Source organism: Chrysemys picta, unplaced genomic scaffold, assembly GCF_011386835.1.
Source record: "Chrysemys picta bellii isolate R12L10 unplaced genomic scaffold, ASM1138683v2 scaf217, whole genome shotgun sequence".
Taxonomy (NCBI): Eukaryota; Metazoa; Chordata; order Testudines; family Emydidae; genus Chrysemys; species Chrysemys picta.
Window position 1 is genome coordinate 1 of NW_027052924.1, and position 25,389 is coordinate 25,389.

The 25,389-nt window shown below is 55.2% G+C and overlaps 4 protein-coding genes and 2 long non-coding RNA genes across 6 annotated transcripts; all 6 read left to right on the top strand.

Moving 5' to 3' along the window:
* The first annotated feature begins 132 nt into the window (after positions 1 to 132).
* LOC135978340 (maestro heat-like repeat-containing protein family member 1) lies at positions 133 to 2,520 on the top strand. Its single transcript, XM_065579287.1, has 5 exons — positions 133 to 369; positions 576 to 631; positions 1,358 to 1,499; positions 1,966 to 2,015; positions 2,356 to 2,520. Exons 1-5 carry the CDS (start codon positions 315 to 317, stop codon positions 2,518 to 2,520), a joined length of 468 nt encoding a protein of 155 aa, XP_065435359.1. The 5' UTR covers positions 133 to 314.
* A 63-nt stretch (positions 2,521 to 2,583) lies between these two features.
* On the top strand, positions 2,584 to 5,373 carry LOC135978336 (uncharacterized). The gene is made up of 4 exons (XM_065579285.1): positions 2,584 to 2,732; positions 2,940 to 3,065; positions 3,827 to 3,973; positions 5,162 to 5,373. Exons 1-4 carry the CDS (start codon positions 2,595 to 2,597, stop codon positions 5,351 to 5,353), a joined length of 603 nt encoding a protein of 200 aa, XP_065435357.1. The 5' UTR covers positions 2,584 to 2,594; the 3' UTR covers positions 5,354 to 5,373.
* Positions 5,374 to 5,911: 538 nt separating this feature from the next.
* On the top strand, positions 5,912 to 7,484 carry LOC135978338 (uncharacterized). The gene is made up of 3 exons (XR_010595756.1): positions 5,912 to 6,036; positions 6,522 to 6,660; positions 7,400 to 7,484. It is a non-coding gene; the product is annotated as an uncharacterized LOC135978338 (long non-coding RNA).
* A 516-nt stretch (positions 7,485 to 8,000) lies between these two features.
* LOC135978341 (uncharacterized) lies at positions 8,001 to 12,598 on the top strand. The gene is made up of 8 exons (XM_065579288.1): positions 8,001 to 8,095; positions 8,222 to 8,348; positions 8,755 to 8,849; positions 9,085 to 9,234; positions 9,918 to 10,072; positions 11,365 to 11,521; positions 11,611 to 11,777; positions 12,463 to 12,598. Exons 1-8 carry the CDS (start codon positions 8,066 to 8,068, stop codon positions 12,596 to 12,598), a joined length of 1,017 nt encoding a protein of 338 aa, XP_065435360.1. The 5' UTR covers positions 8,001 to 8,065.
* Positions 12,599 to 12,717: 119 nt separating this feature from the next.
* On the top strand, positions 12,718 to 14,254 carry LOC135978342 (protein maestro-like). Its single transcript, XM_065579289.1, has 4 exons — positions 12,718 to 12,853; positions 13,199 to 13,354; positions 13,538 to 13,720; positions 14,078 to 14,254. Exons 1-4 carry the CDS (start codon positions 12,827 to 12,829, stop codon positions 14,252 to 14,254), a joined length of 543 nt encoding a protein of 180 aa, XP_065435361.1. The 5' UTR covers positions 12,718 to 12,826.
* A 695-nt stretch (positions 14,255 to 14,949) lies between these two features.
* On the top strand, positions 14,950 to 16,343 carry LOC135978337 (uncharacterized). Its single transcript, XR_010595755.1, has 3 exons — positions 14,950 to 15,210; positions 15,485 to 15,554; positions 16,266 to 16,343. It is a non-coding gene; the product is annotated as an uncharacterized LOC135978337 (long non-coding RNA).
* The last annotated feature ends 9,046 nt before the right edge of the window (positions 16,344 to 25,389 follow it).

Consider the following 25,389-nt stretch of genomic DNA (forward strand, 5'->3'; position numbering starts at 1 on the left):
AAGGCGGGGGGTCAGTCATGTGTCACTTGATTTGGTGCTGGAGGCAGACACTGATAGGTGTGAAGGGGGAGGGAGTGGGGATCGCTGCATGGTTCAGGCTGGGTAGAGAGGTCTGGCTGGCGGTGGCGAGGCCAGGGGTCCGGTCTAGTGTAGGAAAGAGAGAGCTGGTGCAGGAAGAGGATATTTCCCTACTGAGATGGCTTTTCTCTGCTCTGCAGGTTTTATGGCCTGGGCTGCTCCTTCAACTGAGCCCAGCAGCCCATGGGCCAGCCCTGCCTCTCCTCCTGCAGACCTCGGTCGGGGTGGTAAAGAGGATGCAGGAGGAAGGCAGGCTGCCCTTGGCCAGGAGGTGCGGCAAGGCGAACAGAGGTGAGTCCCAGTATTTTATCCACCCGCTCTTAGTCCTTCTGTAGCGAGAGGCGTCTGCCCCCAGGTGGGGTGGGGATCAGCTCTTGGCTCTGGTTCTGGCTCACTGCAAGGACACAGCCAGCCGTCAAGGGCGCAGGCAGAGCTCAGAGACGAATGCAAAAGATCTCTCCAGAGCCTGATGGGATGCCCCCCATTTCTGTTCACAGGGTGTCGGTCAAGCCCCAAGTCCACTCTACCCCAGGAGCTGCTGGCTCGGCTGCTGGTGAGTAACCCGCAGCCAGGAGGTTCCTTATGCTCAGTGGGAAGGAGCCGCTCCCAGAGCTGGCATGCAGTGTGTGGTGGCTCTTCTCCCCGCAGCCCCCAAAGGAGCTGGCTCATCACATTCCTCGCGTTCATTGCACATCGACCCAGCGCCTCTCGGCATTTAACAGAACCAGCGAGCTCTCTGAGCCAGCCACCTTCCTGGCTCCCCTGATCCTGGGGCTGGACCGGGTCCCCCAGCACCAGTTAGTGCAGCCCTTGGACGGCTCCAATAGAAGCCAGCTGGAATGAGCCCTTAGGGACTGTTGTGCAGGCCCCCTCCTGCCCTCTGGCCTCCAGCATCCTCCCTTACCAAGGGGCAGCTGGGGATTCCCTTTATGGCCCAGCTGCCTCTTTCGGGCTGCTTCAAGCTTCCCTTGTGCTGCTCTAACCTAGGCCAAGGATCTGACCCAGCAGCTGCCTGACGGCCTCTGGATAATCCTGTCTCCCTTCATCTGAGCTAGAGCCAGCCCAGGAGTGAGAGGATGGAAGGAGCCAATAGCTGGTCCATGGAGTGCCCCTGATCACCTGAAATATCCATCTCAATCCTGTCCTGGTTGTCAGCTCCACCTCCCTGCTGTCTCCTTCCCTCCATCACTGAGCTCTCCCCCTGCACCTGTAGGGAGCTCCCTTCTCACACTGCCTCGCAAGGGAGGGGTACAGCCACCTCTGCCTCTTTGTCCGCCAGATGCTCGGTGCGTCTTCGTTTATGACGGTGCAGGTCAGAAGGGCAGCCATGTTCCTCCTCTTCGAGCTGATGAGCATGTTCCAGGCCGGGTCGGGCCGGTTCTGGAATAACTACAAGACGGAAATGCTCCTCTACGTGGAAGGTGAGGAGGGAGTGTCTCCCCTTGCAGGAGCAAAGGGAGGGGACACCGTGATGCTGGGCTCAGAGAGGGAGAGGCCAGGGCCTCCCTCTGAATCCAGTATAATATGATGCTGTGACCTTGGAATCCGAGAGGATCACGTCAGGATCATATCCCTTGGTTCATCTAGCCCAGCCCCCCATGCCTAGACAGGAAGGATCCTTTCCAGGACCGTATCTAACCTTCATTCGACATCTCACACCTTAGGAAAGGATCTTGGCAAGCAGAACGCCTGGGTATTTCACATCAAGGGGTTTGGGTTTGAGGAGCATTGTTGTCCATCAGCAATTTGCAAAGAGCCATGGGTCCCCTCGGGGCCCGTGAGTCGGCAGCTCCTCCCCACCCCCTGCCAAACAAGAGCCAAGTTGAAGGCTGCTCCTCAGTAGAAGGGTCTAAACACAAAGGAAACTGACCTGCCCATCTCTTCCAGATCACAAGACCTGCTTCTGCCAGAGGGAGTGGGAGCAGCAGCTGCTGCAGGTAAGGGTCAGAGAAATGGAGGGCTGGAAAGGAACTCAAGAGGTCATCTAGTCCAGCCCCCCCCCCCCCCCCCCCCGCCCACGCTGAGGCAGGATTAAGAGGCCCCTCAGCAGCACTACATTGTGGGACAGAGGAAGCGGCTGAGTCCAGCAGATGCAATTGGAGAAGCACCAGGGGCAGCTCACAAGGATTCACAAGCATTAGGAGATACGTAGGGGGTGACAGTGCACGCTCCCTCTTCCCCTCCCCTCCCAGCTGTGGTGGGTTCCTGGCTGGAGCTATTGAAAGGACCAGTTTCTTGGCCCCTCTCGGTTCTAACTGGCTCTTCTTTCCCTGGCAGTTCCTGGAAGACCTTCTCTTTTTCATCTCGGACCACACCTGGCTGGGTTGTTTCATCGCTAGTATCAGGCGCCAGCTGGCCTACGGTGATAAGCGGCCCGGTGACAAGGTCAGTGACCTGGAAGGAATTGGGGTTCAGTGCCTAGTTCAGAACAGCAGTCGCTAACCAGGGGCAGCTTGGGGTCAGTGAAACAGACAACTATACCCAGTGGGCTCTGTGCATGCCCCAATGCATCCCGCATGATGGTGTCTCTTTCACAGAGCTTTCTCTACAAGTGCTGGGGCACCGTGATGATGTTTTTTCCAGCAGAGAGCATCAAGCCCCAGCTATGGCTTCTGGTGGAGATGGTCGATTTCCGAGAAGAAGAGGAAAGAGAGGTGAGGTCTTTGCTCCTCCACTGTCAAGTGATCCCTCATTCTTTGTCAATCCCCTGATGCTACATGTGTATGTTCTGCCTTGGACAAGGTCCAGTGGATTGAAAAGATCTTCCTTATACCCATGCCCATGGCAATGACTTTGAGAGCCCATCTTGGCCCCTTGGCTTGTTGCTCAGCATTCCCAACCTCCATCTTTCTGTCTCTCAGGGATTCGCCCGAGCGCTTGGGCTGTGTGCCAGGCAACAGCTAGACGAGATTTTCGCCATCCTGGAGCACTGGGAAGAGTTTGTCAGCAGGGTGCAGCTCCAGCCTTCTGCCGGTGGCTCTCTGGAGGTACGGTCCCACCTAGCATCTCTGTTCTTTCATCCATCCCTTCACCAGCCTTTGCAGGTAAAGGGACCTGCCAGGGAGGACCCTGCTTCCCAGAAGCCTGTTCAGCGAAGAGCTGAATTTCCAAGCAGTGGCTCAGCCTCCGTGCAGGGAGCCCTTTCCTTACTCCTCCGTGGAGTTGCAATCACAGCACAATGGGGTGGATCCAGGGGGGAAGGTGGGTCCTGTTGTCTAAGCTCTCCAGGATATCTCCTGGGGAGCTCAGACATGCTCCATGCAGCCCCATAAACAAGGCTCAGAGAGGGCCCAAAAGACACTGCCAAGCCATCAGCTCCCGCTGACACATTTCTAGCAGAACAGACCCTTGGTCTTCCCCTGAACTGGGCTATTTCACAGACCTTCCTGGCAGACTCACCAGGGCTGGCATGTCTGACATTAACCTGCATCCCCCCTTCCCCTGCACCACCACCACCACCTTCCCAGTAACTCTCTGGGCCAGTGCAATCCACTGTAGTGCCAGTGACATCTCTGGAGCTAGGCTGAATTAAAGCAGCTGCTAGTGCGTCCCCTTCGGCTGCCGGGTCACCTCAACCATCCAATCCTGGGGAGCCTGGAAGGGCCTCGGAGTCCAGGAAATTCAGCTCAGCAGAGTAGCCTTTGGTTGCTAAGCCGGCTGGGTGAAAAATCCTCCCCTGGCCCCATTTGTAAGTTAGGAGCAGCTGGAGGCCATCCCTTCTCCTCACTCTTTCCTTTGCAATTCTCAGGAGCCAGCTTCCATCGAGCAGCTGAGAAGCCTCCTGCTCCTCACCTATGGGCACGTGGTCCACTCAGGCCCCACGGATCTCATCCTAGAGACCATAGGCTTCAATATCCTGGCTCCCATGCGACAACATTATTTTCTGAGCCCACACGTAAGTCAGAGCCCTCCCTTGTCCGCCCACACAGCACCTACCTGGGCTATGCACAGCAGCACAGAGCTATGTCTTTGCATAAACTCAGCTCAGAGGGCTGGCCCTTTGCCCCAGGAGGGACAGGAGACATGGGAACAGCACCATTCTCTGTGACTGCCCCATCTCAATTAGCTTCTCTGATTCCAGGCCCGTGGAAGCTAATGGAAGGACTCCTATCTGGGCCTTGTTAGAGTGTAACTGAGCATCACTTGGTGCTATTGTCCCAGAGACGACTGTACCCTGTTTGGTACCTCTAGGCTTGCGCTGCACTCACGGATCAGAAGATAAAGATTTAGGGCCTTTTTCCCCACACACTGCCGTCAATGGTGTAGCTGGACACAAAAGGCGCACAGGGGGATTCAGGCCCCTAGCCCGGTTGACAGGCTCTGGTGCTGAAGGGGGATTTTTGAGATAACTCTAGGTTGTTTTCTTGCCATCGGAGGTTTGAGGCCAACGTTCAGTCCTACGCTGGTTACAATGCCCCTATGTGCGTCCCAGAGAAAAGGAGAGGGGATGCTACTTTGGTTTAACTAAATGTTCTCTTTGGAGAACGGATGCCTTGGTAGGGAGAGCCCAGCCAACTGCAGAGAGCAGCAGATTCCTGTCCCAGATCGGCCAATTACGACCTGATTGTCAGGGGAGCTGAGCAGCCCCAGGGCCCACTGACAGCTCTGGGAACTGCAAGTGCTCAGCACCTCTGGGAATCAGCCCATTCCTTGTATTCATCTCCAGAGATATTCCCCTAGGCCAGGGGTTCTCAAACTGGGGGTCGGGACCCCTCCGGGGGTCACGAGGTCATTACATGGGGGGGTCGCGAGTTGTTAACCTCCACCCCAAACCCCACTTGCCTCCAGCACTTATAATGGTGTTAAATATATTAGAGAGGGTGTTTAATTTATTAGGGGGGTCACACCCAGAGGCTTGCTGTGTGAAAGGGTCATCAGTAAAAATAGTTGGAGACCCACAGCCCTAGGGAATGCAAAGATGTTCCACTCGGCAAGCCAGGTCCTTTCCCTTAGGGCATGAGGGCAATCCCGCCTAGGACAGCAGCTCCCTTGTAGAGACTCGCCCTGTAGCCTTGTGTCTCAGCTCTCTATTGCCTGTGGCTGTTTCCTCATTGTTCTCTCCCCCTCCTGCCTGTGAGCCCAGGACCCACTGGTGAGATCTGCTTTTCTGAGAAGCCTCGCGCTGGTGGGTGAAGCTGTCACCCAAGTGAGCAGGATTCCCTTGGTGAGCCAGGACACATACACCGTGCTGTCCCCGCTGCTGGTGAGTGAGCACGCTTGGGTCCTGGGAGGGGTCCCTAGGGCAGATGCACGTGCCACAGTCTCTGGCGTTTAAAGGCCATGTGCTGTGTTTGCGACCCGGTGCCCAGGGTTCTACATTGTGCACTACAAACCCAGTGCTGATGCCAGATTCTTCTGGTGCGATTCCAGCCCAAGGAATTAAATGACACTATTTTCCATTAGCGGATTCATGCTGCTTACACCTGGGACCATTCCCCATCCCACTTCTCAGAGATCTGCCTGGCAGCCAGAAAGTGCCCTGGGGATTAACTCCAAGGGTTTTCACTCCGGGACATGATCCTGAGGAGTTAAGAGGCGCAGCCCTCCCTTGGTTTGCAGGAAAATATTTGACCTCAGCTGTTCAGGACTCTAATGCTCCCCGTCACAAAATCGCCTCTGCCCAGATCCCCCTTCCCTGCTCCGTGGCAGATGCTGAAGTTTCCAGATGTGCCGTCAGGAATGGCGAAATAGGGGCTCTGGTGAATGTCTCCTGCATTCTGGCCACATGGCCGCTCCCAGGCCATCTTCCCAGCTCCGTGCCCCAGTGCACTGCACGCTGGGGCTGAGGGTCGGTGGGGGCGTCAAACTACATACGTCTTGCTGAGGAACCGGGCTCCCCCAAATTCTTTTGCCTTTGACTCTCTGCTTTGTGCTGCAGGAGATGCTCAGAGGCAAGGACCGGGCCCGGCTGCAGAGCCCCGATCACCAGCATGCCCTGCTGGCCATCTCATACATAGGGTACGTCCATGGGGCCTGACTCAGCTGCGGAGCCCAGCAGCCGGGGAGGGGCAGATGGAGGGAGAGGAAGTGGGGGAGGGAGGAGCTGCAATAAGAACCGGAGGATATTTCTCCCTGGTGGCTCAGTAACGAGCCATATCCTCCTCGGGCTCCGGGTCTCTTTATCCAGCCCCCATCTCTGCGTCTTGCCTGGTAAGAGGGAGCCCCTCCCGTCAGCATGAAGTGCTGTGAATGGGTGCAGCCGCAGAGCAGGGCCCAGGATCAGCCCCGGAGAGCAGCTTCCCCAGCAGAGCCCCTGCCGGGCCCAGGGGGCAAAGGCATCTCCAGACAGGACCATTCCCTAGGCGGTGGCTCTGCTGGAGATGCCCCCTGGAGCTCTGCTGCTAAGGGAGGGAGCTGTCCCTCGAGCCATCAAACTCAACCTGACTCATGCCAGGACCTGTCTCCGGTCTAATGGCCCCGTCTGCTCCGTTCCTTCCACTCAGGAAATTTGAGCCTCGCCTGTCTAAGGAACAGGAGGCTGAGACCATCGGGACTTGTATCGCCAGCGCCATGATTCAGCGCCCAGCCCTGGCGAAGCTGAGAGGGACTGAGGTGGCAAAAAGCTCCACTCTCCGGGCAGAGGTTAGTGAGGCATGGACAAAGCTGCAGCTTCCACCTGCCTCCTTGGCTGGGAAACTCAGCCACCCCCCTGCTGAGTAGCTGGACCCTGGCCCGATGCAGAGAGCTGCGTGTCCAGCCGAATCCAGCCCCTTGGTTTATTTTCCAAAGGGCTGGTGACAAGTGGCTACGCAGTTAACTCTGCAGTGGGGTTGGCAGGGAGAACAGCTGTAGAGGTGAGTGTCTGTGAGACTGTATAGAATTACCCTGGATTCTTGGTCCAGGGAGCTAGAAGCTACCCCCGTTTACACCAGCTGAGGCTCTGGCCCAGAGCGTTAAATAGCATTTGGTGCAGAGGGAGCAAAGCATAGATTCGGGACAGCCACACGGCCAGGCCATGACTCGCCCTGCCACAGAAACAGAGATTGGCTGGAGCGGGATGAACAGCTCAGCCCTTGGGGAGCCAGCGGGGTGTTGGGGGGCAGCTGGGGCCCCTCCAGAGCGGGAGGGAGGAGGCCTTCCCTCCAGAGCCCAGCTCAGTACATGTGTTGGGGAGCCCAGGTGGGAGGAAGGATTCTTTGGGGAAGGGCAGCCCGTGGTCCAGGTGAGACCCATGTCTATGTGCAGGGGGATCAGTATCACCTGGGTAAAGGGACCCCGAATACCAACAGCACCTGGCTCCAGACGGGGGGATTCACTCGTCCCCCTGCCTCGTGCACCCCACCTCCCTTGTTATTTACTTCCCTGCTTCTCTCTGCTCCAGTCTCTCCAAGAACTGCCCTGGGAGGGCCTGGATCTTGTGCTGCAGACATTCCTGGAGCAGCACCTGACCCCCACCACGCTACTGCATCTCTTTCTGGTATGATGGGGCGGGGGGAGGGGCCCATTCGCACTGGCCATCTGGGGATGGGCCGGCTGGTCAGGTTCTACCCGAACCACAAGAGGGAAGGCTCCAGTTGATCCCGAGGGGGCTGAGCAGGCCTCCCAGCTGCGATGAACTAGCCAGTCCCCCTGGGGCATACACCCAACCCTGGGATCCAGCAAGACAATCCTAGTCCTGCTCCAGGGTGTCACTTTGGCCTCCTACATTTGGCCTGGAGCCCCTGTTCCCCTGAAGGAAACAGCCCCGAGACCCTACAGGATCAATGGGGAGAATCCTCAAAGCGCTGAGCCCAAGACCCTCAGACCTGTGCCAACGCCCCCCAGACAGGAGAGGAGCGCTGAGTTCCAGTGTCCGGAAGTGGAGGAGAAGAGGTTAAATGCTCCATGTCCTCTCCCTGCTGGGGCGGGAAGCAGGTTCTGGAGGTCGCCCCGGCATTGCTGCCGCTCACAGGACTTTCTCCCTGCTCCCCAGCACTTGCAGCCATGGATCTGCTCTCCCCGAGCCCAGGAGAGGAGCCGAGCTGTGAGAGCCAGCGCCCGGCTCTTCATGTTCTACCGCTTCAAAGCCATCACCGAGGTAAGCAGCGCAGATCCTGCTGCCCCCCCCCCCCCCCGCCCAGCACTCACGGGAAGTGGGGGGAATACAGACAGAGCTGGGCTCGTCCCGACCTATGCCCTCAATTTCTGTTTGGTGGCCCATTAGGACCTGAAACCCATGGTAGAGCAGGGCTACATGGCCGGGCTGCTGACAAGCCAGGCCTTCGATGCTCAGGAGGCCACCAGATACTGGGCATCTCAGGCTCTCTACTGGCTCTTCACGCCTTGCAAAGGTAAGATAGAGCGGAAGCAGTCGCCACTTCTCAGCCTTCACAGCCCCGGCCATTACCTAGCGAGCAGGGCTGCAGAGAGAACATGGCGCCTTCATCGCAGCCCTGACCAGAGGGACACAGAGCAGAAGTGGGTTGGTACCTCCCGGGCTGACCTGGCTTCTGCCCTTCACCAGGTGCCTGGGACCATCTGGGACCTCCCCTGATCCCACCCCAGCCCCAACACACCTTCTACATCAGGGTGAAGAGTGGGCAGTTGGCCCAGAAGCCAGCTGAGAGCTCACCCTAGCTGGTCGTTCCCAGCTGCGGCTGGAGTCTGGCTCTTTGGCACCTCTGATCTGGCTCAAAGGGGAGGGGGAAGAATCCGGCCCTGAGAGCTCTGCCTGAGCACTGCTGGTTTCTTGTGCAGCTGTCGTGTACACCAAGACAGGGGCAGTGGTGAGCGTGCTGAGCAAGACGCAGAAGGATGCCAGCTGCAGAGAGAACCCTGTCCATGTTGCTATGGTGAGTAAAAGACTGTGGCTGGAGAGACAGACACACACATGGGAAAGGGGGGTTATTGGCTCCTTCCCTCGATGAGGAGCCGGCAGATGGAAATTCCTGGGTATGGGCTCCAGTGCCCACTCACATAGCCCTGGGCAAAGGCTGCCAGTGCCTCTGTCCCCATTCCCTGAAGAGCAAACCCACCTCCCCGGGCCGGGGCTCGCTGCTCACACTCGGCCTGTGCCTTTCCCTGCAGCTCATCGCGAAGCACCTGCAGTCGAGTGACCTCATGCCCTTCAGCTTCACCCTGCTGTTGGGCCTGCTGGAGAAGGAGGAGTGTGCAGACCAGCTGGCGGGCGTCATGGAGGCGGTGCTGAGAGAGCAAGAATCAGAGCTGCAGGGCCAAGTAATGGCTGGGCATTGGAGGCACCATGCTGACATCTCGGGCAGCTCCATCTTGCCCCGTGCCTAGAATTCCTGGGGCATGAGGGAGGATGTGGAGGGGAGACATCCCTTCTCACCATCATTGATCAATGGGACCCATCCATGCCCTGTCTGCAAGGGGGCCGCTGGGCACGGCCCTATAATGGTTTTCAGGCTTTGATCCCAGGAGTCTGGCTTGCCCAGCTCACTCCCTGGGAAATGTGCCCTATCTCCAGACCCATCCCCCAGCTGGAGGAACAGAGCCTGCAGTGGGGTCCCCCGTGTCCACTGACTCTTTGCCCAGTGGGCATGGATTGACGTACAGGATGGAAATGCATCCCAGACGCTTAGACCCCACTCTGGTGCTGAAGCAGCCCAGGCATGTTGTCACAAGGGGAGGTACAGCCGGGATATCCGGGGGGTGGGGTGTCACTGGGCAGCGGGATTGGGACCCTTAGTTCTACGGTGCTGGATCACGGGTGGGGGTTTCAAGGTACCGAACCCAGAACCCCCCTCGGCTCAGTCACTCGCTAGGAGAGTTTATCCATGGCCTCCGCCGGGCCATGTGACCGCTGCCTTGTTTCTGAGCCTGCCCAGTTCCTCCTGGCCCTTGCCCCACCCACCCACAGCGGGGGTAGGGTCTCAGCCCCTGCTTTGCCTCCGCAGGTGCAGGATCTCCAGGCGGCTCTTTCCTACACACTGAGCCCACCCCGGGGGGGGCGGCTGAGTGAGGGGACGAGAGACATTCTCCACCTACTGGCCAGACAACACACCAAGGCCGCGGTCAGCATCCTCCTGAAGATGCCCTGGCCTTACAAACGGTGAGCGCCAGCCCCAGGGAAAGGATAGAACACCCCACTCCGGCCTCCAAGCCCCCGCTTAATGGGATCACTCCACAGCACCACGGTTACATGCAGCACAGACCCTCCCCTTGCACACAGGCCCCCAGGGAACAGCCCTGCCCCGGCATAGCCTCCCTGTCCCTTGGAGGGCTCCGTGTGCTCTGGGAACCCCGGTTCAGGGCTCCCGCAGCTGAGCTATTCCAAACACAGCTGTCACCCTCCCCCACTTCGTTCTGTGCACTGCTAACCAGTCCACCCCATCCCGGTTCGGCTGTGCAATGGCTTGGCTGGCTGGAGGCCAGAACAGTCTTCCAGCCCCCACTCCCCCCCATCACTACACAGACCAGGAGAGATCCCATGTGAGCAGGGTCACCTCCTCTGTCAGCATGGCCCCCCACTCCCGGCAGGGCATCCCTCCAGGCTGAGGCAGGAGAGGGGCCAACCTAACTGCATTGCCCCCACAGACGCCCCTACACTGAGCATGTCCCCGCAGGGGCACCCCCTCCCTGCAGCTGGGAAATGCCCTCTCCCCCCTGGAATCCCAGCCTGGTATCTTCCCCATCACCGCACGCTTTTAGACGTCTCATCCCACCCCTAGAGCCTGGTCTTCTCCGATTCACCAGCCTGCCAGGTTCCCCTGGGCCAGCAGCGCCTTCCCTGCATCCTGCCCAGAACCAACAAGCACAGAGCCCATTTTACAGCCTTCTCCAAACCCCGCACCCCAGAGCCATGGCGTGGCCAGAACTGGAGCCTTGTTCCTCCTGAAACCCCCACACTCTGCCCCATGGGGAAGGAGCTCCTGCTCTCCTTGGCCACAGCTCCCACTCTGTGCCCCCCCCCCCCCCAGTTCAGGAGATCCAGCCCAGCACCTAGCCCTAACCCCTCCCAAGGGTGGGCACCTCCTCACACCAGCCCCCACCCCTGAGCCCAGAGTCACTGCTTTCCCCCATGGGGGCTCTAACCCCAGCCCTTCTGGTTCCCATCAGGAGAAGGCAGCAAGGGAGGGAGGGGGCCCCCAAGCTGGGAGAAGTGAGTCTGGCCACGTCCACCCATCCCTTTCTGTAACACAGCGCCCCCTGGCAGTGCCCGGGCAGGAGGGTATGAACCCCTTAGGACTGGACAGTGCCTGAAGGGCCTTGAGGTCAGCCACCAGCAGGCTCAACCTGCTGCTTCTGGCCCGTCACCCCTCGGAGGGCATCATCCCTGGTGTGTACCAACTGGGCCCGTCCTCTGTGTGAATTCCTTACCTGCCGTCCCTCTGTCCGTCACAGCCCCGCCAAGGCCATCTGGAGATTCCTAGGTGCAGACCCCATGCTGACCAGGGAGGTATTGCACATCCTGCTGGACGACAGCCCAGAGAAAGGCCGGGCTAACCGTGGGCAGACCCAGGACAGGAGCTGCCCCCAGCCAGCCCGGCTGCCCCCGGCGGTAAGTTCCCATCGCTGGCATTCAGCCCTCTTTCCCGGCTGCATTCTGCGCAGGGCCACGGTCTTCTGACTGTATCTTTTCCCTTCCAGACCACATGCGGCCGGTGGGAGCTGATCGGGGCCTTGGGGCAAGCGGACACGCTGGAGGGACGCGAGGACGACCTGTTCGCCTCTTGCTTCCTCGCCATCGCCTGCCCCCCGGCACGGCACCTCTCGGGAGCCCAGCAGGACTTGCCCAGTGACACCAGACCACGCAGGTAATGTGTGGGGCCGATGGATCCCAGCACCCACGCAGTGTCTGGGCTAGCCCCTAGGAGGGGGAAGCTTCCTTCTTGGACCTTCATTGTCCAGGGACCCCCGACACCTTCGGGGGACCAAGGGTTCAGATCAGCCAGGCTTCTCGTGCTTAGGAGCGGGCAGAACTGCCCCCGGATACTCAGGGAGCCAGAGAGCTCCTCAGAGTGGGCAGCTCAGCAGGGTGATGAAGGAGCTGAGCCGGGGGCGGGGGGGGGGGAGCAGAGCTGGGGAGCAGGGCAGAGCTGGCTGCTGTCTCTATTTACTGTCTACTTTGAAGGCTTTGGGACAGGCCCGGCCTGTCACTGAGCCACTTCACCCCTTTTCGGCAGTGGGCCCTGGGGGGCAGGGCTCAGGGCAGCAGGGCATTCAGGGGGGCACTGCATGTCCTTTTCTCCCCAGGGTCAGTTTCCTGGGCGGGGCGGGGAGGGGCAATTTTCACATCTTTGGAGGAGAGCGAAGGTCACATCTGCAGACACTCCCCCCTGCCCCCACAGTTGCGGGGGGAGAACCAAAGGCAGAAGTGGGGCAGCTTCTAGGCTCACCCTGATCCGTTCAGTGCTGCAGCAAGGGAGTCCTGCCCGCCCCCACCCCGCCCAGAGAGCAGGAATCCCTGCATCACCATCTCCTGCCTCCTTCTCTTCCCAGCATGGCCGTGCAGGCCCTGGCGCGGGTGCTGCGCCTCAGGGGCAGTCAGCCAGCTGTGGAGCTAATGGACCAGGAGCGAGGCTGGCAGCTGCTGGAGGAGGCCCAGCCCGAGGGGTTCACTCTCCTTAGCAGGTGAGGACAGAGGCTGGAGGAGTCACGTTCTCGCTCTGGAGCCCAGTGGGGCAGAGATGGGAGGGGGTGGCCGGGACCGGGCCGGATTCCGGCATGTGCAGGGTTGTCATGCACACGTCAACACGAACTCTTGTTCTCCCCCAGGGCCATAGTGACCCACCCAAACCTGGCTCTGAAGAGCATCCCAAAGCTTCTTCTTCCCAGCCTCCAGGCCAGCCAGGAGGGTGAACGCATGGCCTGCACCGCCCTGTTCGCAGAGGTGAGCCTGGAAGACCAGGGGGGAGGGTTAGCCAGGCCCAGAAGCTGATGGAACAGGGGGCCAATAGCTGGTCAGCCAATGAGAGATGGTCCCGGTGGTGTATTGCTTGTAAATTAATCCCTCTGCTGGGGGCTCTGTGGAGGGATTTGGGAGCACCCCACTGGAAGCAGAGGGAGCGTTCTGCCCTGCACATGTCACTTCTGTTAAGCTCAGCTGAAGCCAGCCCCTCGTGAACAGCAGTCGGTACGGATCTATGTCACCTCCTGGCCCCTGATCATACTCCCTTCCCCTTGCTGCTCCTGGCCTCACCCAGCCCTCTCTGACAGCTCCTTTCGGTCCCTTTAGTTCCTCGGCAGCCCCCTGCTGATGGAGAATGAGCCCAAGGCGATGCGGAAGCAGGTTGTGAAGGCCATGCTGCAGCGGACAGAAGACAGCAACATCCACGTTCGAGGCAGAGCGCTGCACGGCCTCAGGAACGCAGTGACCGAGTTCCCGGACAAGGTGGGTCTGGAATGGCAGGAGACTAGGCAGAGAGGGCTGGGTAGGAAGCGCCTGGTTCCCCTTCTCCCCAGCCTGTGGCTCCTATGGAGCAGACTAGGCTGTAGGCTGACTTGCCCGGACTCTGGTTACACTCAGGCTGACAGAGCGTTGCTCACCGAGCGGCGTCCAACCCCTTCTCTGCAGGTCAGGAAAAAGCGAGACAAGATCCTGGAGAGTTTTGTCCGCGCCGTGTGCGAATGCTGCGACCCCCGCACCGTTCTGGAAGCCATGGAAGGGCTCTGCTGGATGCTGCGGGACCCCAAGGCGCCTCTGAAGGCTCACGTCGCCGTCCCACTGGCCCTGCAGGCGAGAACGTTCTTTGAGGATGTAAGTACCAAGCAGGGCAGGCCCCATGGCGCTATAGGGCACCCCACAGGGGAAGGTGCTCAGGACCTGCCTTCCCGTGGAGGGGGCTCAGTGTCCGATGCAGGCACATTTCTGGATTTGTGGGGCAGCTCAGCTCCTCTGCTAGGGGAGGCAGGGATGCAATCATTCTTGGGCCCTGGACCCACAATTGTTCAGCAGCCCTGGGGCCCAGCAGGAAAGAGGGGAGTTTGCAGAGAATTGTCCTGTCGTTTGAACTAGCTGAAACCTCTCCGGGCTCCGCAGCTGCCAGGCTGATTCCCAAAGCATGTGAGGGCCTGAGCCTGTCCCCTCTAACCACCCTGCGCCCCCTGTCTGCAGGAGACCAGCGGCCTGAGGCGGGCCTCCATGGAGCTCTTTGGCCACCTCAGCAAATTTGTTTCCAAGAAGTCATCCCTCTTTGGGGCTGAGGTGGAGAAGAGCATGGGGACACTGCTCATCCACCTACAGGATGGGGACCCCCAGGTGGCCCAGGTGAGTGCAGCTGAGGGCTCATAGGCGCAGGGGTGGCTGGGGGCATTCTAACAACATGGCAAGGGAGGTGCAAACTCCCCCCTCCAAGCCCCAGATCTCCTCAGTGCTGCCCTGTGGCACCCAGGACCCCCCACTAATCCAGCCCTCCTCCACCCCACACAGAGCTCTGCCAGCCCTCAGAGTGTAGCTGTGGGGTAGATCTGTGGGGTTTCCTTCTCCTCCTCCATTCCCCACAGGCACCTCCAGCCTCCCTGCCCAGCCAGCCTCTCCACGGCTGTGGCTCCATTTTACAGCCTGCCCTGTTTAGTGGCCAGGTCCAGGTCTATCTCTGGCCCCTAGCAAGTGACCTAACCCAAGCAGGGCCACAGGGAAGGGCAGGTCGCTGAGGCCGATTGAGTCTCCATTGTTGCTGCCCTGCCCTCACTTCTGTGCTAGCTCCTGTCTGGGAATGACCAGCCTCCTGCAGCAATCCCACCACCACCCCCGCCCCAGCCGAGTAGCAGCCCCCGATAGTGCCTGGGATTGAGGGGAGGCCAAGTACATTGGTCACTGGGCAGTGCTGTTAACCGCCCACCGGGGACCCACAGGGAATGGCCCCTTCCCTGTTCCAGGAGTGTACCTCCCCGGCCCCAGCACTCGGGCCTGGCTCCCCACAACCCAGCCAAGCTGGAGATGGGGGCTGTGGGGGCCTGGGGAACAACCGTCAGGCCAGAGGAGGTTCTGCAAAGAGGTGGCTCCTTGCTGCTCCGGCACAGCGGAGTCCCCCCAAGCCACACAGAGCCTGCGAGTTAGCAGCCCGTTGCGCTCAGGGACTCAACCAGTTTCCTTCTCGCCCTCTCTGGCAGGCGTGCAGGGTGGCATTGCTGCAGTGCGCACCCTTCCTCAGCTACCAGCCCCTGCGTACGCTCGTGCGGAGCCAGCTAGCCGAGGGGGCGGCCCCTGCCATCCCCGCCTTCCTGAGCGAAGCCTGCAGGATCCTGGTGAGTGAGCTCTGGGGTGTGGGCCCTGCAGGACAGGGGTCTGGGAGGACCTAAGCACACAGGGAGCTTTCCTGCTCCAGGGAGCCCCCTCACTGACTCAGCCCCATCCCCCACCCTTGAGGATGGCTCCTGTACAAGTCATCTCTGTCCCATGGGAGGAATCAAGGGGGAGAGGGCTCTGACAGCCAGGGGTTCCTCACCTGCCTACCAGGCAGCTCCCCTCAGCCTGGGGAGGATGTGTGGCTTGGGACTAACTGGGTTCTTGGCTTCCCAGCTCCAGGACTGCCCAGGGAGACTGAGCAAGAAGGCTGCCCTGAGAGCAGCAGCTGCCCAGCAGCTGATAGGTAAGAAAAGAGCTGGAGCTCTTCTTCCTATTATCCCTCCCTGCCCCATGAGTCCGGGGCCCAGCACCACATGCACACTCCTAACAGGGGGGAGGGGCTGGCCTCCGTTGTCCACACACAACCAAACCCAACTCCCCCTCCATCCACTCCTTCCTATCTCCCTGGGACAAAAGGGGAACCAAGACTCCCTGCAGCCAGATGCGGGAGGGCTCTGCGGCCAGAGGGTCTCCTCTGCCCTGGCCCTAGGCAAGCCCGGCACCTGCAGCAGGAGCAGGCCCGAGGGAGAGATCCTGCCTCCCAAAGGTCTCACCCTGGTTCCCCCGCACCCCACCCCGCACCAGGCACTGGCCCCAGCCAGGTCCCCCTGCAGCCTGTACAGGGAGGGCAGAGATTCACAGGAAGCCCCAGCCCTGCCCACCCCAGCTACCACCAGCCATTCAGGCAAAGAGCCAGGGCAGCAGCTCTGCCACACTGTGCTTCACACCAACTCCCAGTGGGGCTTGTGTGCACAACACCTCTCCTGGCCTTTGTGGGGCACGAGGCCAAAGGCAAAATGATCCCAATAATCTTGGGGACTGACTCTCCACCCAGCTCCTTCCCCTCCTCTGCCCGGATGGATTGGGGGTGGGAGGCACCTTGAAAGACAGAAATCCAAGCGGTGGCTGGTGCCCTGCATGCTGTTAAATAACCAGGCCCGCCTGCCTCCCCTAGGATACATGATGGACAATTGAAGCCAGAGAAGAGCAGGAGGCTTGGACCGCCCACCCTGCTGTGAGTCACGGCTGAGGGGTATTGCTGTGCTGGGAGGAGGGGCGGGGAGAAATCGGGGCAGGGTTCTAGGGTCGGGGGCGGCAGCAGCCACATCGCACGGTGGCTGGGAGCCAGAACCCAGTTGGAGTGACCTGCAGAGCGTAGGAGCAGGGAGAAAACCCTTGGGGCTGGTTCTGGGGTATCTTCTCCACGGCTATAGTTTGAAACTCCCTGCCCTGTGGGGTGTTCCCATCCTGGCCCAGGCAGGAGCCATGGCTGGTCAGCAGGGTCTGGGAGTCAGAAGTGAGTCGTACCTGGCAGGCAGGGGGCAGTGGCAAGCAGAGAGGGGGTGGACTCCACAAGAGGGAGGGAAACCACCTCCTATGGGAGACCCGGCTGCTGGAGGAGACTTTTCCCCCTAATCCCTCACCAGCCGCGGTGCCGCGGGCAGGGACTCTGAGCAGCCCCAGCCAAGGGCGAGGCCGGGGGTTCCTCTGAGCCTCATTTGGTGCTAACTCTGCAGAACCCAGCCTGGATTGCTGCCTGCCCCCTGCAAGTGGCAGCTCCAAGAGCCCCTGCACGCACGGAGCAGCTGACACCACCCCACCCCACCCCAGCCCCAGCTATGCTTATGGGGATATGAAATTCTACCTCTGAGTCTCCCTGCCTTCAACAGCTGATCATGCCCCAAAGGGCTGCACCAGAGCTGAGGAAACAGAGCCAGGTGCTGCGGAAACACATCCCAGGGCTGGAGTGTGCAGTCCAACCCCTCCCCCGCATCACGAGCATTCGTTCTGTCAGAGGCTGACCCTGCCAGCTGCTCACTAGGCAGAACCCAGCCAGGTGCTGAGCAGACTCTCCTAGGCCTGGTGCTTAAATACCTGGAGAGGCTGCAGTCAGCCCAAGAAGGGTGGGCAGGGGGTGGCGTAGAGTCGCAGGCTGAACTGCAGGCCGCAAGCAGACCCAGCGTCACTTCTCACAGCCCCAATCCACTGAGCAAGAGGGGAATAAGGCTGCTGCAGCCAGAATTTCCTTCACTCCAGTAAACTCCTCTCCCCACATTTCCTGACACCCTCCCTATTTACAACCAATGCAGTTGGCTGCTTTTTAAAGATAAGTGCATGTTGCAAACTCATGTTTTGTTATCCATTTCCTTCTTTGCAGACAAAGATTCAGGCGGAGAGAAATTCTGGCATAGTTCTTCCCGCAGGTCTAGCTACTTAGATGCTCTGCTCACACAGGCAGGCTGATCATATGGGCTGGACCACGCTGCTGTGTGGATGAGGGAAGCCTATGGAAGGTGGGGTGTAAAACAGCAGCTGACGTAGCCTAGATGGGCGCATACTCACTGAAGATGCTCAGACCAAACTTGGGTCAGGATGCAATGCTGAAACAGTCCAGCAGAGGGAGCCACCGCAGGAGTAATGGGCAGGCTGCCAGTAGATGTCCCCATATAGGGAAGAGAGCACTTGCACAGACCTGTGAGAAAGCAGGAGGATACCCAGGTTACTGCCTTGCAGAGTTCCAGAAGGGAGGGGTCTCTCTCACCAAGATCTACCCGAGCTCTGATCTCTAGGGCAGGAGCCTTTTATTTGGCTCCACAGGCCTCACTCATACACCTGCCAACCAAGCAAGGTTTTCGAGCTCAGTTTGCACCATACAGAATGAACGGGTGGTCAGACTCACTCACCTCTCGGGCGCCCTTTTTGTATGTCTAGGACTTTTCCGTCTTCTCCTCCTCCACTGAGGGGAAGAGGATGGAAGCTCCAGCTCTTGAATTGGGCTATTAGGGACACACACTGATCACCAGTGACTTATTAGGGAACTAAATAGGGAACCCGGGAGACAAGGGTATTTCCCCGACCTGCCTATGGTGGAGAAACATTAAGATTCAGGTCCCAGGAGTCCAGAACCTCTCGAGTTTGCCCTCTGCAATCCGTTCTCTCTGGATGGAGCCTAACAGAAAAACAAGAGATTAGTGGCCAAGGGCACAGAGGGCTGCCACGTATACCCTCCGGGAACCAAGGCTCAGGAGAAAAGGCTAGTGGCCTGCCAAGCAGCAGCAGTCAGGCTTGGCCTTCTCTGGCCCCTCAACAAATCTTCCCCAGAACCTCTGAGCTACATGCAGGCTGCCCGGAGGGTATCGCTCAGTGAGAATTCACCTCTGGCAGGCAGCCCTATCAAGAGGGGGCGGGATCAAAATTACATGAGCCCAGGATGAGCTTCCTCTCTTGGACAGTAGAGCTGGGCAACCTGCTGCAGAGGCGAACGCTGCAAATCCAAAAAAACATCATCGTCATGTTCAGCCTCACCTCCACGAGCAGACGCCTGGCATGTAATCAAGGCTCCATTTTGTCCTCATCCAAAACCTGAAATCAAACTCTTACCTTCTCAACATTAAAGACAGTGATAGATGTCCTTGTTGTGTAAACAGGCAGAGAGGTTATGCAACTTGGGCGGAAACAGGCACTCAAATACTGCACTGATGGGGGCCTTATAAAGATGTAGACAGATGATAAGTAGCATCTTTATATAGGAGATCCTTGAACAATGCACCAAGCTATTGGACTCAAAGCAAGAACGAACTTCTCTTCTTCACCTCTCAGTAGGAGAGCTCAGGGAAGAGAAGAGTGAAGCCACAGCTCGTATCGAATCTGCTCTTCAGCAGACTACACGCTGCACATCAGACGTACAGCAGCAGTGTTGGTGAATTAATCTAGTACAGTGGTTCCCAAACTGGGGTTCGCGAAATGTTACAGGTTGTCCGCGGGGAAAAAATTCCCTAATGGCGGACAGAGCTGTCCCTAGGGACCCCGGGCAGCATGGGGCCAGCAGCCCGGAGCCCCTGGACGTCCAAGAGCGAAGCAGATCAAAGCAAGCATCTCTATCACACTGAGATTTAAACTTCAAAACTCCTTATAAGAAATGCAAAGGGAGGTGGATATTTTTTCCTGTTTTTAAAATTAAACAGGCAGCTAATATTGTTTTTAAAATTATTAGGAAGAACAAGTTTAAGCTTTGTTGTAACATGCGTTGTTTGTCTGGACTGCTCAAGACCTCAATGCTTGTGTAGAAGGAACTCTAAGTTGACTTCTTAAATACCTTCATCAAGGAGTATCAGGTGTGAAACAGCATGAAACGTAGGAGCCTTGTTTTATAACAGAATTATTCAAAGTGATACAAGCTATGAAAGTAAGATCTTGGAAGAGTGTTGCCGTTTTCATAATGTAATAAAATACTGTAATGATAAATAATAATTAATAATGAAGTGTGCAATAAGCTTGTCATCAAAACAAATTTTATATTTCCCAGATTACTGTTTTTATAATTTATACTCAGGTAAAGGAGAAAATCCCTGGCAATATTTATTTTGAGGAAGGGGTTCGCGAGACTTGACATTTTAGTGAAAGGGGTTTTGTCATAACTATAAAGGGAAGGGTAATAGCCCTCCTGTGTACAATACTATAAAATCCCTCCTGGCCAGAGACTTCAAAATCCTTTTACCTGTAAAGGGTTAAGAAGCTCAGGTAACCTGGTTGACACCTGACCCAAAGGATCAATAAGGGAACAAGATTCTTTCAAATCTTGGTGGGAGAAAGGCTTTTGTTTGTGCTCTTTGTTTTTGGGGGGAGTTCGCTCTTGGGACTAAAAGGGACCAGACATCAATCTATGCTCTCCAAATCTTTCTGAACAAGTCTCTCATATTTCAAACTTGTAAGTACAGCCAGGCAAGGCGTATTAGTTTTATCTTTGTTTTCCCAACTAGTAAATGTACCTTTTGCTAAGGTGTTTACCTCTGTTTGCTGTAACTTTGAACATAAGGCTAGAGGGGGTCCCTCTGGGCTCATTAAGTTTGATTACCCTGTAAAGTTATTTTCCATCCTGAGTTTACAGAGATGATTTAGACCTTTTTCTTTAATTAAAAGCCTTTTTTAATAACCTGATTTATTTTTCCTTGTTTTTAGATCCAAGGGGATTGGATCTGGATCTACCAGGAGTTGGTGGGAGAAAGGATGGGGGGGGGGGGTGGTTAATTTCTCCTTGTTTTAAGATCCAAGGGGTTGGATCTATGTTCACCAGGGAGTTGGTGGAAGAGTCTCTCAAGGCTACCCAGGGAAGGGAATTAGCCCATTGGGAGTGGTGGCAGGGGACCATGTACTTCCAACAGATTCTCTACTACCTGTGACAATGCGGTTCTGGCGGAACCCAACTGAGAGTGCCAACTCAGGACAAATTGCTCAAATAGGGCAGTTACAGGCCAAGGCTGGGTTTTTTCCATCTGGTTGAGCTTTTCCACCTCTAAGGCAAACCAAACCAGCCAGACTAAGAGGACTTCGGTCTCACCCCACTGGCTAACCGCAAGTCTCACAAGCAATCTCCTTAGACACTCCAGTTTCCCAGTATTACCACCAGTGCCACTCGTTATGGGGACAAATGGTTATGAAAACCAATACCCCAGTAAAAGAAAAAGGTTCTCCTGATCCCAAAGGACCAAGCCCCAGACCCAGGTCAATATACAAATCAGATCTTACCCACAAATCACGCTGTTGCCAATCCTTCAGAATCTAAAATCTAAAGGTTTATTCATAAAAGGAAAAAGATAGAGATGAGAGTTAGACTTGGTTAAATGGAATCAATTACATACAGTAATGGCAAAGTTCTTGGTTCAGGCTTGCAGCAGCGATGGAATAAACTGCAGGTTCAAATCAAGTCTCTGGAATACATCCCCCGCTGGGATGGGTCCTCAGTCCTTTGTTCAAAGCTTCAGCTTGTAGCAAAGTTCCTCCAGAGGTATGAAGCAGGATTGAAGACAAGATGGAGATGAGGCATTAGCCTTATATAGTCTTTTCCAGGTTTAAGAACACCTGTGTTCTTACTGTGGAAAATTACAGCAAAATGGAGTCTGGAGTCACATGGGGAAGTTCCTGCATACTTTGCTGAGTCTCAAGGCATATTTGCTTTCTCTCAATGGGTCCATTGTATAGCTGATGGTCCTTAATGGGCCATCAAGCAGGCTAGGCAGAGCTAACACCAGTTTGTCTGGGATGTCACCCAGCAGCATAGCATAAGTTTGAAATACAGACAGTATAGAGCCAATATTTATAACTTCAACTACAAAGTGGATACACACATATAGACAGCATAATCATAACCAGTAATCCATAACCTTGTCTTAGACACCCCATTTGACCCCCTTTATACAAGATTTGCGTGCCACTACAGGACCTTGGTTGCAACAATGATCTATATGGTCCCAGATTATATCAATAACGTCACACCACCCAACTGGGAAAAGTCTCCATGTGTGCTTACGGGTCGAAAGGTCAAATTCCTGGAAGCTGAGAGTGAGAAGTTTTAAATCACCCCATGGTGAAACTCCTCTGATTACCAGACAATGCCAGGATTAATTGCCTAAAGTACCATGTCACTAATCCAGCATGCCAGGGCCATCACAGAGTGCAAAGGCAAACACGGTGGTTTACGAGCAGCTGTTTTGCTTGACCTAGATACAGAAATCTGGTTTTGCCTGGGAGAGGAAGGAACAACAGATTCTTTAGAACTTTTGACAGCACTGCAGCTTTAAGCACCAGAGAAGCAAATGCTTCCTCAGATTTTCAGCCTTCAGTAAGATGTGGCAGCCCTTACAGAGACAAGCAAGAAACTGCCTGGAGACACAGAATGGCTACCCTGAAGTCACAAACCTTTGCTGACCTGTCACCAACTGCTGGCGCACACGCTGCAGTGCTCCTGGTCTGGCCACACAAACACGCTTGGCAGCGTCACTGAGTCAAGACAGCACTCACCAGATCTTCTGGCTCCCTTGAAAGTACTCCAACGGCCCAGCTTTACAGACATGCATGTGGGGCAGTGGGCTGCACTTCCACACGCATCTTTTGGGGATTTTTTTCTTTTTAAGCTGCAGTTCCAAAGGAATGTTTTGGGGGAAGTTCTGGGTTATACAGGCAGTCAGACAAGCTTCTAAGGCCAGAAGGGATCATTGTGCTCTATGACCCTTGCTAGCTGGCATCCCTAAATTCAGAGTCCAAAAGGGGTGACTTCAAAGGGAGGCTCAAAGCACTGTTGAAAACCAGACAGGCTATCCAGTAACTTAGAGCACCTTCAGACATCGCCACTATTTGCATCTCTCGGGTCCCCCGATTCGTTACTAATAGACTTACAGTCTGTATTCAGTGCTCCTTAGCTTATTGCTTTGGATACCCAATGACAGCTGGTTGAGCTTTTCTGGTAGTTCTACCTGTGTATTTATACAACACAATTACCTCATGGGGCTTCCTCACCCAACGGGAAGAGACAGAAAGCAGGGAGGAAAAACTATTAAACTCTTCCACAAAATACTGAGCCATATAAAGTTCAATGTTACCATTTAGGCTAAAAAAAATGCAACGTTCACGTCAAGGGGGCTGGGAGTTTAGTGGCCCTAAACACCACGACTGTGTTTGTGATAGACCTCAATCTCCAAGCACTGGATGTAGGCAAAGGGAGTGCTGAAGACAGCTGTAAATCAAAAAAGAATCAGGCTAAAGAGAACTGTTAATTTGTTAAGGAACCAAAAAGGATTGATTTGTTATTTAACAGCCCGGCTGCTAACAAGACGGAGGGAGATTTTTTTTTTTTGACATTTCCACTGGCTGGTAAATTGTATTACCCCGTTTCCCAGAATGACTCAAGGGATTTGGGGGGGGAGGGGGGCAACCTCCCAACTCCAGTGGAAGAGGTGGCTAATTATTAGCTCTCGACCACCACAGAATGTTGCAACTGCTACAAAATAAAAAGAGTTTATAACCTCTGAACAGGAACTGGGAATTGCTTACAAATTAGTATCTGGAATCCAGAGGCGATACCCTTACATTTATCTGCTAGGGTAAGTCAAACATTGGTCATTTGTGAGGGTCCTAAACAGAGATCAAACTTTCAGGTCTACTACTATCTTCTCCCACCACCTCTACTTCTGTTTTTATTAAAGGAGTGATTCCATCAGATGCATCTTCCTCCCTTTCCTCAGGAGAGTGTGTGTCAAAATCTCATTGTGTATGATCAAGAAGGAAGAAAAATCTGTACACAATGATTAGCCCTGATATTTTAATGGAAATACTGCACTACAGTCAAGTTTACATTTGTATAGAAATCATCACATGGATAGGTGGCCAAGGATCACATTACAGAATATAAAAAGCAATTTAAAGTAAAAAGAAATCTTGCTATTGTACAGGCTGGGATCAGAGCATGGAGCTCAGAAGTCAGACATCGGGAGGGATGAAAGCTTGTCGCAGAAAAACAGAGTTCTCATTCTTTTGTTTAGGTACAGCAAGTCAGATGCTTTATTAACTCGCACAATTGTGCAGAGGGAGAGAGCTAAGCAGGTCTCTCTCAGGTAACTAATTACAGCAAGCATTTATATCTTTCATTACAGAAATAATGAGGGACAGCTGCATTTTGTTTATACATAGGACATCTTGATATCTTATTTCCTCACTTGTTTTGACTCTAGCCAACATACAATATTTTCTATACCTTATCTATACAAGGTCACAACGACTTCACACACAGTTCTTTCCCACCCGCCTCACACAATCCTCGCTTCTACAAATCTCGCGTTATTAGGATTACAGTTAGCCGGACTCTTGCTAACGAGCTGTCATGCATTGCAGTTCCTTTCTGTCAGTTCTTTCTCTGCTTCCACAACCTGTAGGTGAAAACCCTGCTGCAGGAGGAGATCGCCTTGTGTTTTATTGGGTTTTTTTCCTGGGTACCTTGACCAGCAGGAATCCCGCCATGTTAATCCCATTCCGCTCAAATAACATGCAGGCACGGACTCTTGGACAAAACACCCACAAAGCAGCAGCAGCTGTTACTTCCAAGCTGGTAAAGTCTAAATCATCCTGACTTCCACTTCCAGATCAGCTTTAACATATATTAAAAAGAAACACCTGAGGGTGGGGTGAGGCACAGGGGAGCGTGTTTAAAACCTTTGAAATGGAAGAGGACACAATAAAACCCCCTTCCTGTCTGAACACAGCAAAAGGAGGAGAAACGGGACAGGTAACTTATTGCTGGCAAACTCTGAAAACTCCCCCGTGGGCTCTTTACTCTCTTTTCCTCTCTCCATAGGAGGCTCCCATTCATCACAATGGCTGGAATTACTCTCTGTACATTGGCTGCCAATGACTAGTGACCTTTATAGGCCATGCATTTTCACCACTCTGCTCTCCCAGCTGCACAAAGGCTGGAGCCATTGCCTTCCCCCGACCCTCTCTCCCCAATTTCTCCATCTCTCTGCCGGGGAAGGGAAGAGAACTCAGTTCTGAGGGGACAACCAGCTGTCTTGAAATCCCTGGGACAGATTTCAGAAGTGGACTTTGAAAAACAGCAGAGCTGCATTCACAGCTCTCCAGCTGGGACACGGAAGCTGTTCGGGCACAACTGGCAGCATTGTTTTGTGCAAGGAAAGGATGCCTCCTTTGAGGAGAGACAGTGCAGTTGGGTCTGTCGTGGCTTACGAAGTCCATGCCAACTTGTCTGAAAACCAAAATCTTCCAATGCTTAAATATCTGCCAGCACTATACTTCTATGCTTAAAAAATATATATATATCCCATTTGTGGATTTCACTAGTGAAATGCATCACACAGCCTACCCGCCTTGCCGTTCTCTCTCTCTCACACACACACAGAGACATAGACACAAAGCAGCTCTAATGAAATACTGGTTTGGTACTTAGAATGTTCTCTCCAATACCGAGAGGGAAAATACATAAGCACAATCAACCCCAGCTAGGTAGCTCAGCAACACTTCAGAATATGAAGCCAATAATAAAATGGTCAAATGTCCCCTCTCCGCACTGCAAACTGCATGGTGCCTTTCAGAACAGGAACAGGGCCGTGGGTGAGCGAGTGTCTTCCTCAATAAGAACCAAGATGTATTTTTATTTACAAAAGAAAGGAGAGAACAATTTCCACACAAAAGCACTACAACGATAACTCTCTTTGGTAAAAAGTGTAATAAATGTCTCCATAGGTCTGTTTGTTGGTACTAACTCTCAAGCCACCTGGTACTATGGTACACAA